The following is a 20,140-nucleotide window of genomic DNA, read 5'->3' as shown; positions in this document are numbered from 1 at the left end:
TGCTACAATTTCTAATGTACTAGAGAAAATGGTGCTCATACTGCTAGCCATTTCCTCTAGTTCATCTGTTTGTTTGGGTTCACTTAGCAGCTGAGACAGATCCGGTAAGCTATTTGAGAATCTATCTATAGTGGTTGGAAGGATTGTTCTGCCTGGTCGATAACGTGGCGCAACATGACAGATTTCAGCAGTACGCAGTATGCAAGTTACCATGTAATGGTCAGTGACATCATCACTTTGTGGTATAATATCTATATCGGTTGGGTTGGTTCCATGTGATATAATTAAATCTAGTGTGTGATTAAGACGATGAGTGGGACCAGTGACGTTTTGCTTGACCCCAAAGGAATTTAATAGATCTGTAAACGCAGCCCCTAACGCGTCATTTGTGTTATCTACGTGTATGTTAAAATCTCCAACAATTAATGCTTTATCGACGTTGACCAATAGATCTGAGAGAAAGTCTGCAAACTCTTTTAGGAAATCAGCATAGGGCCCTGGAGGTCTATATACAGTAGCTAAGGCTAGAGATAATACAGATTTCTTTCTTACATCTAATAGCGTGACATTTAGCACTAGTACTTCAAATGAATTAAACCTGTGACCTGTTTTCTGGGTAACATTAAGAATATCTCTATATATTGTTGCAACACCGCCGCCACGACCAATCAGACGGGGCTCATGCTTATAACAGTATCCTGGTGGAGTAGACTCATTAAGACCGAAATAATCATTTGGCTTAAGCCAGGTTTCAGTAAGGCAAAGTACATCGAAACTATTATCTGTGACCATTTCATTTACAATAACCGCCTTAGGTGTGAGCGATCTAATGTTTAGAAGACCTAGTTTTAGAAATTGTTTTTGTTCACTAATATTGCGATTTTCTGGTTTAATCACAATTAGATTTTTCCTAGATCCTACAGTAGATTTAATGTTTGACCTCACTAAACGAGGAATAGACACAGTTTCTATATAATGTTCTACATTGGTACTTATGTCAATTAAGTTAGTACAAAATTGGTTTTGTTCACTAATATTGAGATTTTCTGGTTTAATCACAATTAGATTTTTCCTAGATCTTACAGTAGATTTAATGTTTGACCTCACTAAACGAGGAATAGACACAGTTTCTATATAATGTTCTACACAGTTATGTTCAGACACAGTTTCTATATAATGTTCTACATTGGTACTTATGTCAATTAAGTTAGGACAGCAAATACTGTTATTTGGACTTTGACTTACTAGTCATATGATGGCGGTGTGCAGCGCTCTGGAGATGTTGTCCGACAGAAGAGCCGCTCCGATTCTGCTGGGGTGAAGGCCATCAGGACGGAAGAGCCTAGGTCGCTCCCAAAACAGATTCCAATTATTTACAAAGAGCAGCTTCTGTTCATTACACCATGACATTAACCATTCATTTAGAGCAAATAATCTACTGAACTTTTCATGTCCTAGTCGGTACGTGGGAAGCGGTCCGGACACGATGATCGCTGCTTCAGGCGATGTTCTGCGCACCGTCTCGATCAGGCTCCTGTAGTCCTCTTCAGAACCTCCGTCTGCCGCAGCCTGGTGTCGTTCGTCCCCGCGTGCAGCACGACAGCTCCGATGCGCTCGTCACCGTTCAGGATCTCGGGAACCTGCGCAGCAACATCGAGAACTCGAGCACCAGGAAAGCAGTGAGTGATAACCTTGCCTTTACCTGAGGTAGCGTGGACATGCCGGACGATGGAAGTACCGATGACCACAGCGTCGCGTTCCGTCTCGCGAAGAGGGGAGAAGCGGTTCCGGGTGGAGATCTCGAAGACCGGGAGGGGCGGAGAGGTCCTCGCTCTGGTCCTGGCTCGCGTCTTCCGCTGTGGAAACACCCAGGGTCCATGGCGCTGTGTCGGTGCCGGAGTGAACGAAACCAGGGATGATGATCGCGTCCTGGGTGCTTGGGTCCTGTGCAGAGAAACACGCGGAGTAGACGAGGTCGGAGTCAAAATGTTAGTATCCACTGACTTGTGCGCATCGGCGCGTGATGTTTCAAGCGCCGTTCGCCGCTCTCTCAGCACAGCTTGTCTGTCTAGAAGGCTGCGAATCTGCCTCGCCAACGACTCCAACTCCAACTGCACCGAATGCAGCTCGAACGTGTCCTCACCTGCACTCAAAGGTAACATTAGACACACATCCGAGTTATTCGCCATTGTAGCAGAAGTGCTACGATGGCGAATTGTAGCTATCAGTGTTTACCGGGTGTAACGTTAAACAAGTTACCACGCGTGCAAGGCTAGCGGGCTACGGCTAGTAGCGGAAGTTCGGATATAAGTAGCGATATCAAAGCAATCCGATTGTTTTTTATAGAGAATCGTATCGGAGATATGTTCACACGCTGTAAATAATAGAAAGTATTCGTTTGTAAGCGAGTATTAAGAAGAAAATCAAGGATTATGAATCAATTTGACGGAGCTCAAACACAAACAACGCGCTCACTTCAGTCCCTATATGGGACCTGTCCACGGTCCTGGATGCCATGAAGATCTCTGCATTTGAGCCTCTGCATTCTGTGAGCTTTAAGCTCCTATCACTAAAGACCGCTTTTCTGCTAGCGATTGCATCAGTTAAGCGAGTGGGTGATCTGCACGCGCTCTCTGTGAGAGCCTCGTGTCTGGAATTTGGGCCAAACGACTCCAAAGTCGTCCTCAAACCAAGACATGGATATGTACCTAAAGTGCTTTCAACTCCGTTCAGAGCACAGGTCATTTCACTTTCGGCACTTTCATCACAGTCAGATGAAATAGATGCTAATTTGCTCTGTCCTGTCAGAGCGCTGAGAATATACATAGAGCGTTCCGCTGCTTACAGGCAAACTGAACAGCTCTTTGTATGCTTTGGCGGCCGCACCCGAGGGTGCGCGGTTACAAAGCAGACCCTGTCACGGTGGATAGTGGATGCTATCTCACTGGCCTATGAGTCTAAAGATCTCAGTTGCCCCTTAGGCATTAAAGCCCATTCTACTAGAGGCATGGCCTCTTCGTGGGCTTGGTCTACTGGCATTTCTCTGAATGATATCTGTGCGGCGGCAGGCTGGGCCCAAGCCTGTAGTGCTCCAGTCAGAAATTGAAGCTTTCGCGCCTCGATCGCCCCCCGGTGGCCGGTCCCAGTATAGCTCCTAAACCCGCCTCTCCATGTATTTCAATGGGCGCGAGACACACTAAACTATTTAATTACACTTCAAATAATTGTTTCCTAAAGATGGTTTCTGTCATTTTAGGCAGTTTTTATTACAAAAAATTTCATTTCAAGTGTTCGTTTTTTAAATAAGTTTAGTTTTAGTGAGTTATTTGATGCTATAAAAACGGGGGTGTGACGTCATGATTGACAGCTGAGATTGACGGCTTCTCTGAGTGGGAGGCTTCTCTGGATTTTTGTGAGGAGATTGGAGCTTTAGCTTTCATTTCTACACTTCCATAACTGTTTATTTCACACCAACATAATTAATTATTCTGCATCTGTGAGAGTGTGGGCGGGCTTTTGATAATCGCGCCTCTACTTCCTGTTCTCTACTGCGCAACTCCGGTCCCGAGATCGCTACTGCGCAGACTCGGTCCCAAGATGTCAGCGCCGTGAGCGGGCATATGAAAGCTTCAACTTTGGTCAGCGGAAGTCAATGGAGTCGCGTCGTCCATATTTTTTTACAGTCTATGGCTGGGCCTCCCCGTCCACTTTTATCAGATTCTATAATTTAGATGTTCCGGCTTTACAAGCTGGGCTTCTTGCTGTATGAACAGATTTAACCCCTTAAGGCTCGATAAGTCCGGCCTGGGTTGAATATTGTTAAGTCATAAGCATATTCCTTATACGGCCCGAAGTATCTGGCCACTCATTATTCCTGACCCGATTATGTCTGGTCTATACTTTTATTGCACGAATATCGTGTTCATTCTCATGAGGGCCCGACTCAGGTCTGGCTCATTCTGAATTATTGATATCATACTACGGGCCCACCTAGGTTGGCCTGGGTTTGGTGTCGTCGGCTTTAGAGTCGTCAAGCAAGCACAGCGTTTTGCATTGGTCCCCATACCCCAAAACGCAATACGAGAGTACTCTCGTAAGGGAACGTTTCGGTTACTAACGTAACCTCGGTTCCCTAAGATGAGGGAACGAGTATTGCGTTTTGCTTGCCGTGCTTGCTCACTTGCTTAGGAGTCGCTTCAGTCGATTAACCTGACTAACCTTGCGAGAGTGGGTCTTATATACCCTAGGCTATGCAAATTCTGTTGCCCCTTGTGGCAGGAATTTGGAAGGACCTGATTGGTCCGTCCCGCCCCACGGTCTCGCTATAGGTTGCTGCAGTTGCAGCGGCACAGCCAATCAGCATGCAGCTGCTTCCTGCTGAGAGTTGTGCAGCTGCACTGCGTATAAAAGGTATTTTTGGATAAAAATTTGCTTCAATTTCTCGAGGAAAGGAATTCCCCCATAGCGTTTTAGCAAAACGCAATACTCGTTCCCTCATCTTAGGGAACCGAGGTTACATTAGTAACTGAAACGTTTCTTAAAGTGTGTTGTTTGGACTGACTCAGTCGTAAACGTTTGTGCTCTTCTCAAAGATTAAAATCTGATCCAGTCGAAGGGAACAATCTTTGTGTACAGTACAGTCTTAGAATGTTTCTGTCGTTAAGTGAGTCCCCAGGTGTGTGATAAATAATAAGACCACACCAAGAAAACCCCATTATATATAATTCAATGATGCTGTGACTGTCCACACCTCATTCTATTTTCGATCTTTGAAATATGCATTTTATTTTAAGCGTTTGTTACATGTTGTGCATGTACAAATAGGAAATATGAATGTGAAGTGAATTTGTGGTCTCATTTCAAATGCATTACGTTGACGTCACTGTAGCCAAGGCTATATGTGCGCTGCTTCCTTTCCGTGTTCTGACAGGTAATGGAAAATATCAAGCGCTTCCATTTCAGAGTCCCTGTCTGTTGAATATGTTGCTGTTCATGTTTGTTAGCCCAGGACATTTTATTAATCCAGACCAGACGATGTTCTACGGCCATGACCGGAATAAAGAGTATCCATGTCACACAATAAGATTTAAGATTTTGGCCATATACCTATCCAAGTCACAGACAGTATCAACGTCAGTAGGCTACACTTATTGTATTTCGACCACAAGGTGTCACTGTCGCCGCAGCACTTCGCCCTCGCCTACTTTGAGCTCGATTGCTATGTCTGTGGTAAACCACGCCCTACTCATTACCCTACGGACAAATAAATGTATAAATAAATGTATAAATAAATAAATAAATGTATAAATACATAAATGTATAAATAAATAAATGTATAAATAAATAAAATAATAAATAAATAAAAATGGAAAAAATAAACATATATATAAAAAAGGAAATAAATGTATAAATAATTATTTTTATTATTTTTGCTTTTCTATGTATAATTATTTATATATTTATTTGTTTATTTTTGCTTTTTTACATTTATTTGTATATTTATTTATGTATTTATTTATTTTTAATCTTGGCAGCTTTGGAATTACATATATTTAAGCGTATACTTTTTATATACTAAATTAGGAGCCTGCTTGCTGCTGTCACGTGGTAAAGTGACGTGATGAGAAACCCTGCATAATTTAAAAATACTACTATTGTGTCAAAAAATGTAGTTTTAAGACTTTTTCAGGTGAGAATGTAGTTGTTTAAAGCTCAAGTCTGTGGTTTATTTATAAAGAGAGTGCCTATTTAAAAAAACAATCTTGTGTTTTTGGAGTTGTGAGATCCAGGCGATCACCGGGCACTCAGTGCTTATTAACCCCGGCGAGAGCAGCCTTTCCTCGGCCAGTCCTTTTGACGTTTGCCGCTGACCAGTCCCTCCAGAAAAACGCGATTATGCGATCGCGTGATTTAACGCATAATCAGCCAAAGTCCGCATATTCATGCGGGGGCCGCATTTTTTCAAATATGCCGCATTTTCGCCGCATAAATTGCCTATTTCCGCGTGCAAAATATGCGGGGCTAGCATGATTTCATAATCCCCGCATTTTCATTGCAAAAAAAGTAATATATATATTAGCAGAAAGTTGAAAAATGTTTGTTTACTTCACACAAGAGCCTCCATTTCCCCCTATTGCCATGGGAACGCTTTGAAGTGACGTAATTACCTGACGTGAAAGTCATCGAAAAGCTGCAAACCCCGTGGAGAAACATGGATATCGGTGAAACCATGATGAAGCGCAAACTCCCATTTGCCAACAAAAATAACAGCAAAAGACGCGCAAAGCAGTTTCCCGGTGTGCTGACCGATTTCACAACACAGCTTTATCATGAAGCTTCGAAACGTTATGAATCAAAGAGTCGTTTCAGCGGTTTGAAGCGTTCAAATCAATGAGTCGATTCAGTGGTTTGAAGCGTTTAAATCAATGAGTCGATTCAGCGGTTTGAAGCGTTATGAATCAATGAGTGGATTCAGCGGTTTGGATCGCCCAAGTCACGTATTTCAGGAGTTTGACCCGCGATCCGAATCAAGAATCGACTCGCTGATTCATAGCATCATGATGCTGTGTTTTGAAATCGGTCATCACTATATAAGTCGTTATTTAGTTTTTTTTTGCACACAATAACTATTATCGTTGCTTCATAAAGTTATTGTAGAACCACTGTAGTGAGATGGATTTTGTAACGACATCTTTAGTACCTTTTATGGGTCTTGAGAGTGTACATTGTGCCAATGGAGGCCTTTCTGAGCCATTGGATTTACACTAAAATATCTTCATTTGTGTCCAACGACATGAGGGTCAGTCATTAATGACAGAATTTAAATTTTTGGATGAACTAACCCTTTAAGAGATTGCACTTTGTGCATTGGAAGCACTCAAATGTCTGTTTTGTAAAGCTAGCTCTGTAAAACAGGAAGTTATTTATTCATATTTCAAGTTGTAGCATATTCCTTTTGTAAAGCTACAGAACTTTTTTGACTCAATGTTTTGTAAATTTGAGCCATTATTAAGGTCTTCAATAAAACAAGATGAGAACTTAAATAGTCCCAGCACTTTCTGTGATGTAGTGCTTTTTTTCTCTTTTTCATCAAACCGCAGTTTTTGCAAGTTCCCACAATTTCATCGCATAAAATTGCATAAATATCCCGCATTTTTTAAGAAAACATGCCGCATAATCAAGGATTTTTGCCCGCAAGAATCACAAAAAAAGCCGCATTTTTCTGGAGGGACTGAGATGTCCTGTAGTGGTTCATCTTGTGTAGATCTAACGGGCGATCTTTGGTGTCATGAATCTACAATTTGTTGTCTGCCAAATCGTTTTGACTGAGGGCAAAGAGAAGTTTCATAACTTTATTTTTTAAGGATATTTAAATGTACATGCAGTGAAGATAATGTAGGAGTTGCCTGGACCACATTTGTGTGGTTATTAATGTTTAATATATATTTTTATTGAAAATGAAAAGAGACAGAGTGGTGTTTTATGACATATTTCTCCTGGAGCGCCTTGAGCGCTCAATTTCTACGCACGTCCAATTCGCCGCGGACGCGCGAATGGATTCAAAATGTTCACGTGTCAAATTAGACGCGGTAGACGTGATTTTGACGCTCTATTCACGTTTGGTGTGAACGCAGCATAAGTGTGTTCACCTGTTCCTCATGTTCTCTGCTCCTTGTTTTTCTGAGTGCGTTCACCTGTTCCTCATGTTTTCTGCTCCCTTTATAAAGTGTGTTCTTTCCCTCATATGTTGCTGGTTCATTATGTATATGTGATGCCTACTATTCATTGTGCTGTTATAGTTTGTTTGCTAGTAGTTTCTCTAGTTACTCCTAGTGATGGCCAAATAAAGTGTGTCGAAGCATTATTGCTTTCTGATACAATTGTGTCGAAAATTGTTCATTACTCGAAGCTTCATTCAGATAGAAATTGCAGCACCATCTCCTGGTGAAGTAAATGTAATGCAACAAAGCTGACAACCATAAAATGCAAGTAGGCTTATATGTTAACGCCCCGTTTATTACGTGTTTACCGAGGCGATCAAAGCTGAAACAGTGTTAGTGCTGTGAAACTCATTTATGTGAATTTTACAGATACTGATAAATTTCATGTGTTCACCTTGATAATAAAACATTAAGCATGGTGTGTGTGTGTAATTATTTCTTTAGACAAGGACAGAAGATCAGACCAGCTTAAAAAAAGTTGGAAACAATCACAGAAATTCTAATGGTTTCTATTAAAATAGAACGCATAACTCAGTATAACTTGTTAACTGGTGGGACTGCTATTTTTGTATGTTGAAAAGGATGTGCTTGTGTAACTGGTTGTACTTGTATAATGTAGCAGAGGGTTTTTGAAGTTTCTGTCTTTGATGCGTGTTTTTATGTAACAATGTTCATATGTTCTCTAATTAATAATAATAATAAAAATAAAATAATAAAAAATGTGGCAGAGGGTGACACTGAAATAAACTCAATCCACTCTCCTCAACAATAACGCCAATCCTAACACCGACTACTACAACCCACGGTGTTGCCATGGTTTGGCTTCACTTTTATAAGAAATTCAGCTGCCAGGTTTCAAACCTGTCAATGGATTGGGCTGTCAAAGCAGTCAGGTAGTTCACTAGAGGAGTGAACCAGTGTGTTTGCTTCAGAAGTCATTTTCTCGTGACTAGTGACGTAATGATACAAGCTCCGAAGCAGTGATTCATTGCAAGGACCGTTCGTGTTTGAAGCATGCTTCGGAGCGTCGGTGTCAGACGTAACATCCCTAGTTACTCCCCAGTTTCTGCTATCTACTCTGCCTTGTCTTGTGTTTGTTGGGTCTCCTGTTTGTTCCAGGCCTGCCCTGCATGCTGAGCTTCTCTGGCTGCTTCCTCTCTCTGCCAAGCAGCAAGACCGGTGCTATGCCTGACCGTGCCCTGTGAGTCTATCCACTAGTGCTGTGTGATCCTGTCTGACTCTCGCTGCATCCTTTGGCCTGGTGCTTCAGACTTCTACAACAGCACACCAGCCTATTCTCACCCTGGGTTGGTCTCAGTGGCCATTCCCTCAGTTTGTCATCGTGCCTTGTCCCTGCCTATCGTTTGAACCGTCATCTCCTCCTCTACCTCACGGCCTTGTCTGCTGTTTTTTTATTAAACCCCTGATCACTCATTCCTGCATTTGACTCCTCTCTCATTGAACTGTGACAGATATTAGTATACTTACTACATAAAATAAACTTTAAAATATACTTGAACATTACTTAAGTATACTTCATAAAAATGAACTTGAAGTGTACTTCTTTTTCGTAAGGGAAGTTACAGTTTCAATGTAGCTTTGACACCTATACCACGACATGGACAAACTATCAACCAAATGCCAGAAGTATGTTTACGCATCACATCACATTTATGTTTATTTTATTTATTTATTTTAAGTTCTGGGCCACAGATTTTGATTGAGAGGGATCCCCTCCCTGCCTCCCATCTGTTTGTGGTATGTATATCATCTCTCTCTGTATGTATATCTGTCTGAATTTATTAGGAAGGACAGATATAAGAGAGAAAAACATCGATCTCATTAGCAATGATAACAGGTCCTGGGTGAAGATCCTCAGTTAGATAGTGACAGGAAGTCATCTGCCAGACATCAATGTAGATTACTCCATCAATATCTCTGAACATCTCCTGCATCACTGTGTTCAGCTGCATTGCATACCAATCACTTTGAAAAATGTTCTGTAACAAACACAGATCAGTAACAAATGAACAAAAACTTAATTGTATGTCACATTCTATACCTCTCCTAACCCGTAGAAATGACAATAAACCTATCCCTTTTATCTAGTAAACAGTTTGTCCAAAAATTATTCATTCATCTACTCATACTCATGTTTTTTTTAGGTCTATATTTATAGCAAAATGTCCAAGAGGCTAATTTCCATGCAAAAAATTAACATTTCATTATGTTTCTCTCAAAGAACTATCATTTTGCTTCAGAAGACTTAAGCCAAATTGATTACTTTATGTTTTATGATCCTTTATAGTCCTTTTTACAGCTTGGCGGCCTTTCATTGTTCCTTTCATTGTAAGAGCTTGGACATTATGCTAAACCTCTTCTTCTGTGTTTCAGGTGAAAGTCATTCATACATGTTTGGAATGTCACGAGGATGAGTAGATGATAACAGAATTTTCATTTTTGAATAAATGATCTCTTAAAAGGAAGGAATTTTACATCAGTTGGAAAAAGTGTGTTGCCTAAATACTATGATGCCTAAATATGTGACCAGTCACGGAAAGTAGGGACACAAGTGGGGCATTTTTATTCTGAAAGTGTAGTCTCCAAGCTTTCCAACAATGTGTAACACGTGGAAATCTGATAATATTTGGAGAAGTTGTGGCCATTTGAAAGTAGGCACTCAAGAAAGCTTAATAGGGAGAAAACAACCTCTAAACATTGTGCAGTTCTCACCTGCTGGGAGTGACAATAGGGCTCATTTACATCTCATTTAGATAAGCCATACCCCCCCGAAAAGCTCCCCCCTGTAAAGCTGCATGGTTGCATAGCAACGACAGACCCAACGGGATGCATTGTGTAGCATTAGGACTTTTTGAACAGGATTCTGTGATAAACGTAAATCATTTTGGTCACTATAATCATGAAATGAAATTTTCATGCCATTTCATCTCTAGTTATGATCAACTATGATAAACTAAAATCAACTATAATTATGTGTTTTTATAGTATAATATGCAAAGTACAATTTTCTTTAAGAAAAAAAAAATCTCTGATTCTGTTCTGACATTTAAGGGTAACATAGGCCTACAAAGACTCTTTTAGGTCTAAAACAGTTTGGATAGTTGTTAATACAGCGTTCCCACAGCTTGGTTAACTTCATATTCAAGAACCTTTCAAGGACTTTCCAGGTCCAGCTTTTTTTTTTTTGCATTTATTTTTGGCCATATGACAGAGGTCTGATATTCTATTTGTCATATTTCTGTTTTGCATAAAACTGAAGAATATTCGGTACATCCTATTGTATTCTAAAATGATCTGATATTAACTTTTGCATGGATTTTATTGAAAAGAGCTCATGTAACCAGTCTATTTTTGCAATATTTCACAGTGTGTCTGTGAAATGCTGAGGTACCGTATGCGCGCGTGGCAACGTACAACACAAAGTACCTCACGCGGGAAACAGGGTTGCCAGGTTTTCACAACAAAACCCACACAATTGCTACTCAAAACTAGCCCAAAACCGCATTTGGGAGGTAAAATATGTGGTTTTTATGGCATGGTTGCCTACAAAAATGTGCGTTCGCGGGGCTAAATATCCCATAATTGGGGTCGCTTCAACCCGCGGACATGAAAAACAGCCCGCAGCAACAGTATTGAAGTAGCCCAACCGCGGACTTGGCAACACTGAGCCACGCTTCCCTTAGAGGCCCGGGGCAATAACAAAAGAAACACGCCTCTACTGCATGCTAGAATCTCAGAAAAACAAGCCAATTTCAACCTCAAAGTGTATGCTTTTAAATATACCAATACTGCCATCTCAAACACGGAGAAGCTTCTTCGTGATCTCAACTAACAGATTGTGCAAAAAAGTGAAAATCATCAATTTTGAATAAAAACGCTTCTTTCTCATTTAGCTCGAAAGTTGTGCTGCCGACTTGTGTCACTGGTCTTCATGACAGGTCACATGTACTAAGCATTTTTTAACTTAAGGGTTTCTAGACTTTCAATAAAATATAGCAGAACAAATGTATAATTTTCTGATTAACCATGAATATTATCATAAAAACAAGATAGAAAACTATTGAAAATGGAGTAGGATTGGAAAATGAGCAATTGTACCTTCACTCCTGCAGTATTTACAGACTTGATGATGACGGTGGTCTCTGGTGCACGACTCAGCAGTGCAACAACAGACTGACGGATTTTGGCCACTTCATGCACGTAAAATGTTATTGGGTGAAAAACCCGGTGGGCACCAAATGTGAAAACAAGGACTGCATAAGGACCACCAGCTATTTCATCAATATCATAGTCGATATAATGTAGATTGGTAAAGATCAAATGACTAAATCGCAAAGGAACACTGTGTAGCCTCCAGTGAACAATGATATTATTTTTCAACTCTACAGCCATTAGGGGTCCACCCTTATGATGAGTGTGGAGGTCCATTCTTGTTATGCCTAAAAAGCAAAACATACATTAGAATCATTGCTTTAATTTATTAAACAGCTTTACAAAGTTGCTTTTGCTTATTGTATACAGCAGCCCCAAAAAGCATGGGCACACAAAACAATTTTGTTTTCCTTTGGTTCCCATGTTTTCTTTACTGTATGTGTTTAGTTTCTGTTCACGTTGCAAGTAGGTTTCTATGCATTGGTTAATTGATTATGTTCACCTGAGTCTTGTTTGGTTTTGTTTATCCATCCATTTATACCTTCAGTTTGCTTGTTTTCTCTGTCCTGTATTGTCTTTGCATAAGTGAAGCTGTTACATTGATTCTTGGCTTCTGTATTGCTTTCTTTGTTTTTGTAAATAAAGTAAATCTGCTGCAATTAAGATCCTATGCTCCTCTTCCCTTGCCTGCAACTTGACAGAAAAAAAGGACCAAAGTTGTATCTATCAGCTGCCTTCATTGCCCTCGCCCGAGAAGCTCTTCCTTTGTTGGTATACTCTACCAGGGTCTGTGAGTCAGCCAAGTGCTCCTATATTGATTATGCCACACTAAAATATTATTTTTGGGGTACGAGAAAATTATTATGGCCCTCTGGACTTACCAGACATTGGAAATCTAACATGGCGATAAGCCTGCATGCATGAACAATAAACCAGAGCCCACCACAGACCCAGAGCCCGAGCCTTCATCGCTGCTGGTCCTGCCCAGCCTCCCACTCCATCTGACTACACCTTCAAGCTTTTTAGTCCCACCTTTGCTGGCCTTGTCCAGCCCTCCACCTCTGGCTGCATCTCAGGCTGCCAAGATCCCAGATCTGATTTGGTATGAGGGTCCCCTAACCTCCACTTTTGGGCCTCCGAGCCCATGACTCCACCTTGACATTTATATTTACATTTATGCATTTAGCAGACGCTTTTATCCAAAGCGACTTACAACTGGGGAGTACAGGAAGCGATCCGTCATGGAGAGTCAAATAAGTGCAAAAAAGTGCCTGAAATACTAAGTCTGTGTACATTTCTCAGTGTAGCACAGGCTAGAGTAGGGAGGGAAAATGGGAAGAAAGAGGGCACATTCAAAATCAACCCTGTTCTAGCAAGTAATACTTTAAGCAATGCAACATAACTGAGTATTGGCAAAAACACTGACATGCTCCTTCGAACTGTTTCACTGGCCGGACACTCCTCCGTTGGATTGACCACACCACGAAGGATTGACCTGTCCTTTGGCTCTACCTTGGCTCCACGATTCCTGGGCTCTACTATAGTCTGTCATCCCTCAGGCCATGCCGGGTTCCCTCGTCCTGCCGGCTCTGCCTTGATCAGTCATCACCCTTGTTGAGCCACATACTTCTGGGCCTCTGGCTATGCCTCCCACCACCAGGCTCTTCCTTCCCCTTTGGCTCCACTGTTGTTCCCACTCCCACCGGTTGCACCCCGAGCCATCATCTCCACCTTGGTCCCATGAGCCTGTGGTTCTACCTTGGCCCTCCAGTCTATCGGTGTCACCCTTGGTCTTTGTCTCCTCTGCTCTGCCTGGGTCTCCACCTCTCGTGGCTCCACCTTTGTCGAAAATTCCTTTTGGTTCTGTCTGGACTTTTCCACCGTGGCCCTTTGTTTGAACACTCTTCTGGGTCGCTCTATGGCTCCTCTGTTTTCTCCTCCAGCATCTACTCTTTGGCTCCTCTCTCCATCATCCCCTCCTTGGTCTCTCCCTTTACCAGCTCCTCCAGGTCCTTGATAATTGAAATGAGCTGATGACATCACCGTTTTCTCCGGAGTGGAGTGTTGTTTTTCCTTTTGGTTCCCATGTTTCCTTCATGTAGTTCCTGTTAGGTCCAGAAACCTCCATTTCATGTTTCCTTTGCTCCAGCTGCTAGTTGGTTTCCATGGTTACTTCTCATTATTTTCATTGGTTAATTGATTTGTTCGCCTGAGTCTTGTTTGGTTGCTCTTTTAGCCATGTATTTAAGCCCTCAGTTTGGCTCTTCTCTTTGTCATGTAATGTCTTTGCATAAATAAAGCTGTTACGTTGATTCTTGCCTTATGAGTTGCCTTTGCTTTTGTAAATTAAGTAAATCTGCTGAAATTTAGATCCTCTGCTTCTCTTCCCTTGCTTGCACCGTAAAACACTAACAACACTGAACCCCGCAGATTTTCAAAGGAAAAAAAAAAAAAAAATCAAAAACATATTTTTTTGTGTTCCATGGGATAAAGAAAAGGTTTGGAACAACACAAGTGTAATAAGTGATGACAGAATTTAACATTTTGGAGAACTATCTCTTAAAGGGTTAGAACACAAATTCAGATATTTTGTTGAAATCCGATGGCTCAGCGAGGCCTGCATAGCCATTAATGACATTTCCTCTCTCAAGATTCATTAATGTACTAAAACATATTTAAATCAGTTCATGTGGGTACAGTGGTTCAATATTAATATTATAAAGTGACGAGAATATTTTTGGTGAAAAAATAAAACAAAATAACGACTTATATAGTGATGGCCAATTTCAAAACACTGCTTCATGAAGTTTCGGAGCGGTATGACCACTACCTTGTGGTAGAGTCTCCCAACATATAGACAATCTTGTTTTTAAGACAATTTCCCATTAGTGCACTGAACTGACTAGTGTTGCATACAAAAGAATTCCAGACATCGTTCAGATAAAACCCTGCAGGAACAGGTGTCGTCATGCCAGATATGCATCTCTGTTTTGTGCCTAAAGCAAAGAAACATTTACTTGAAAGACAGTGTTGTAATTATGCAAATTCTGCATTTTCTTGTAACTACATTTGATTTTAGATGACATTTCTCTCTGTGTATGTTTTAACATTTTACTATTTGGAAAGAATTAATGACAAAATTTAAGCAAATATGAGCCGAGTTCTTGTTTTTGGTTTGCTGAATAAAAAAGGAGTCATTATTTCCTTGGTCATGTGTGAACATACCAATGCCTGCAGTGTTGGGAAGGACATTAATGATTTGTGTATATTTGCGTGTCGAATCATGACTCGGGTCGTGTGTGACAAACCGCCAAACTGCTGAAATCACATGACTTTGGAGCTCCGAACCGCTGATTCGATACGTTGATTCATAACGCTCGAAACTTCATGAAGCAGTGTTTTGAAATCGGCCATCACTATATAAGTCGTTATTTCGTATAGTTTTTTTTTTGACGCACAAAAAATATTATTGTCCCTAATATTATTATTAGGGCTGTCAAAAGATTAATCGCGATTAATCGCATCCAAAATAAAAGTTTGTGTTTACATAATATATGTGTGTGTACTCTGTTAATTATTATTTATATATAAATACACACACAAGCATGTTATATTTAAAAAATATATTTTTTTTATATATAAAACATTTATATTTATATATATTATAGATTATATAAATGTATATACAGTATATACATGCAAATATTTCTTAAATATATACATGAATGTGTGTGTTTTTATATATAAATAATAATTAACAGAGTTTTTGTTTTTGGATGCGATTAATCGCGATTAATCTTTTGACAGCCCTAATTATTATTGAACCACTGTACTCAGATGAACTGATTTAAATATGTTTTTAGTAAATTAATGGATCTTGAGAGAGGAAATTTCATTGCTGGCTACCAGGCCTCACTGAGCCATCGGATTTCAACAAAAATATCTTAATTTGTGTTCCAAAGATGAACAGAGGTCTTACGGGTGTGGAACGGCATGAGGGTGATTAATAAATTACATTATTTTCATTTTGGGGTGAACTAACCCTTTAAGTCGCACTGATTTATGAATGTGTCATTGCATTAGATACAAAATATACCAAGTAGCATCTGCAAACAAATACTGCATGGGCTTTTGTCAGGACTAACTTCACTTTGTGGGGTCTCTATATGTTTGTTTCATACATCCATGCTATGAAGCCATAACATAACATAACATAACATAACATAACATAACATAACATAACAAACATAACATAACATAACATAACATAACATAACATAACATAACATAACATAACATAAAAGTCAGCCCCAAATCAAAGCCATTTATGTCACTGAATAACTTGCCTGGCACATGTCCTTCTAAATACTCAAACCACTGCCTTGTGGTAGAGTCTCCCAACATATAGACAATCTTGTTTTTAAGACAATTTTCCATTTGTGCAGGACTGAACTGACTAGTGTTGCATACAAAAGAATTCCAGACATCGTTCAGATAAAACCCTGCAGGAACAGGTGTCGTCATGCCAGATATGCATCTCTGTTTTGTGCCTAAAGCAAAGAAACATTTACTTGAAAGACAGTGTTGTAATTGTGCAATTTCCAGAGATGTATAGTAACGAAGTAGAACTACTTCACTACTGTACTTAAGTACTAAAAGGCAGTATCTGTACTTTACTAGAGTATTATTTTTTTCTCCTACTTCCACTTTTACTTCAGTACATATTTTCGATGAGTTTAAAGGGGTGGTAAACCACGATTTCACTATTCTAACTTTAGCTAGCGTGTAATGTTGCTGCTTGAGCATAAACAACATCTGCAAAGTTACAACGTTCAAAGTTTAAAGCAAAGGGAGATATTTGCTTTTAAAGAAATCAGTTTCTAAGAACTACAGCAAACGGCCAGTAGGCGACTACACACATTCCTCCAGGGCTTGCTGACATCACCAGGCTCAATATTTACATAAACCCCTCCTCCGAGAATATTAAATAAGGGGGGGTGAGGCCATTTTGTATCGCGGCGCTGTTGTGGTTAGTAGGCTGGAGTGTTGTTGCCGCGATGCCGAGGAAACGCTGTTATTTTCATCCGGATTGCAGGTCTGGGGTACTTGCTCTGTTCAGCCTTCATAGGGACGGGGGTGCGTTGCAGAGCGTTTAACATACAGCATGTTATATGCACGTGTGTTTGAGTCAGCGGGGAATCAGGCGCGCGCAGGGCTCCCTGCAGAGGAGATCTAACATCTAAGCACATCTAACAGAGGAAAACATCCACCGTCATCCACCGTCGCGATTTCAATGCCAGATTTGCACAACCTCAGCTGCGTGAAAAAAACACTGCCGGTGCGTGGATGCACGACGCGCGCGCTGCACATTTCACGGAGGACAACACAAACTTCCACAAACTTCGCGAGTTCAATACAGGATATGCACAACGGCTTGTCCTGAAAGCTGGATTTACAAACAGAAGCTGTTCACGGGCCACAACCTGTAAGTCTGATTTATTTTTCATCGATGTGTTTTCCTGTAATAGGTTGTAGCAAGGAAGTAAACAGATGACAACGCTGTTCTGCAAACCAGTCTGTTAAATGCTCATTCATACTTAACGATATCCGACGAACATCTAACATTACAAACATTAACGTTAAAATCTCAACAGCGAACCTGGCATTAGTGTAAATGATTCTTTGATTAGAGCTTTTATGTATTGTTTATCTTCAGGCATGCTAAACATGGTTCTGTGTGTGATTTGGCTAACTTACTAAAGTCAGTGCTTAGTGTTCGTTTTGGGTTAACGTTAGTTCTTGCGACAGATATTTGGCTATAATCGTTCTAAAAATACAAAAGTTAAAGTGCCATTCAGTAGCGATCATTATAGATCCGCAGTCTTTACTCTCGAGGACTGAACAGGTTCTGCTCGATCATCTTCACTCAAATGTTCTGGGTCTGATTCGAGCTCATATGGTTTTATTGACGCCGTTGTTTCTAATACTGAACAGCCTCCGGTAAGGGGCGTGACGTTTCCGACGTGCACTGCGGTTAGCGAATAAGAACACACTGGGCCAGCTAACCAATCTGAGCCCACTGCGTATTTTTGAGGGACTGGCTTCATACAACCCGGAAAGCATCAGACCGTTTTACAAGGAGGGACAGAGCAGTGTAGAATAAAGGTCAAATATATGACAAATAAGGCAATTTTTTTTAAAACGAAGCATGAACACATGTTACAGTGCACCCCACAAACACAGCCAAGCCTTCAAAAGAATGTGTTTTACCACCCCTTTAATACTTTTACTCCGATATTTTTTTTATGTGCTGCATCGTTACTCGTTACAATTATAAAAATGTTATGAATCATTCCATTCCAAACCCACATTACCGCGCATGAGAGAGAGAGCGCGCGCGAGAGTGCGAGAGAGAGACAGAGCGCGAGAGAGAGAAAGCGAGAGAGAGAAAGCGCGCGAGAGAGCCCCGCGAGCGCGCATTCACTGTCTTTAAAACAACACGAGGGTCTTGCGCTCAAATTGCGCTCAAATTGCTCTCTATTTGTTTACATAGTTAATGTGCACTGTGAAGTAACATGAACAGCTGTATTTTTATTAACTAAGATTAACAAAGATTAATAAATACAGTGACAAATGTATTGATCATGGTTAGTTCATGTTAGTTATTAGTCTAATACATTAACTAATGTAATGTTAACAAATCAAACCATATTGTAAAGTGTTACAAACAAATCATTTACTCAGAACACCTCTTGAAATGAGAATATAGACCGCTTACCCCATTTTTTTTAGTAAGAGTGGTTATAGTAAGATTTAATCTTAATGAACTACAGTATTTTCAGGTTATTTATATGACAATATGTAGAACAATTACTTACCAACATTGTGATTGTCCTTTAGCTTAATCATTTGAAATAATAAAAACAATATGATGTTCAAACTTTTGACTACTTTCTTTAATAACTACGTAACACAATACTTGTACTTTTACTTTCAGTACTTGAGTATTACATTTTAAAATAAGCTACTTGCAATACAAAAGTACAAAAAATGTTGAATACTTTAGTACTTCTACTTAAGTGTGGTGCTTAAAGAGCACTTCAACTTCTACTCAAGTCACTTTTTTGATAAGGAACTTGTACTTTTACTCAAGTATGTGTATCTAGTACTTTATACATCTCTGGCAATTTCTGCATTTTCTTGTAACTACATTTGATTTTAGATGACATCTCTCTGTGTATGTTTTAACATTTTACTATTTCGAAAGAATTATGACAAAATCAAAGCAAATATGAGCCGAGTTCTTGTTTTTGGTTTGCTAAATGAAAAAGGAGTCATTATTTCCTTTCTATTTATTCCTTTCCAAATATTTAATAAAATGGTCAAAACGTACACAGATCATATGTGAACATACCAATGCCTGCAGTGTTGGGAAGGACATTAATGATTTGTGTGTCTTGAGTAATAGCAACATTTGTTAATGCCCTGTGGAGAAAGAAAAAAACACATTTTATACACTTATAGATTATATACAATTCTTATAGAAGTTGATTTGAACCATTTCCCACTTACTGTGTGAAAAATTGCTTCTCAAAAGGACTTAATGGGCTTTCTAATTTCCCACTAGAATGACGAGCCAGGTTGTTACAAGAAAGTTTCTTCGGTCTCTCACACTGCCACACCGTCCCTGTTTTTACATCCTTATACTCACAGCAGCAGTTGCCTCTAATCCAACTTCCATCTGCCCCCCATTTCAGATTACATTGTACTTCTTCTCTGATCCTGGCTTTATTGGGTCCTGGCCCTTCATATTGGCCAATATAGTGGCTGCGTGGGAATGAGGAATCCCTGTATTTTTTAAGAATCTGCACAACCTCACTGGAGTGCTCTAGACGTACATAAACTTGTGCCTGACCTTCCCAAGGCAGAAGAAGAGCAACAGAGTAAGTTCCATTACGGTGATCCACAACCTCCCCGTACACACTCGCCTAAAAACTAAAATATCTTCATTTGTGTTCCGAATATGAACGGAGGTCTTACGGGTGTCCAACGACATGAGGGTGAGTAATTAATGACAGAATTTTCATTTTTGGGTGAACTAACCCTTTAAGGAGAAAAAATACAATTTTTTTTATTTATTTATTTTCTTTCTTTCTTTTACTTAAAGGGGCTATATGCGTTTTTCTGAAATTTAAACTCGCGACTGACACCTGTGGCCAAAAAACAGAACTGCTCTTATTTTCTGC

At 40.1% G+C, this 20,140-nt stretch overlaps 1 protein-coding gene across 1 annotated transcript in view; it reads right to left on the bottom strand.

Annotated features, from left to right (window-relative positions):
• Nucleotides 1–9,523: 9,523 nt before the first annotated feature.
• Nucleotides 9,524–20,140, bottom strand: part of LOC307119571 (NXPE family member 3-like) — a gene marked incomplete at both ends in the record, with an annotated part of 28,913 nt that continues 18,296 nt past the window's right edge. The window contains 5 exons of the mRNA XM_079805913.1: nt 9,524–9,721; nt 11,841–12,181; nt 16,229–16,444; nt 19,309–19,379; nt 19,467–19,882. Of these exons, the coding sequence (XP_079662039.1) occupies nt 9,524–9,721; nt 11,841–12,181; nt 16,229–16,444; nt 19,309–19,379; nt 19,467–19,882 (1,242 nt within the window). The remainder of the gene's footprint in view (nt 9,722–11,840; nt 12,182–16,228; nt 16,445–19,308; nt 19,380–19,466; nt 19,883–20,140) is intronic.

Source organism: Gobio gobio, assembly GCF_949357685.1.
Source record: "Gobio gobio genome assembly, chromosome: 23".
Classification (NCBI taxonomy): Eukaryota; Metazoa; Chordata; class Actinopteri; order Cypriniformes; family Gobionidae; genus Gobio; species Gobio gobio.
The sequence above is the reverse complement of the archived record's forward strand: the minus strand, read 5'-3'. Positions and strand labels throughout refer to the sequence as shown.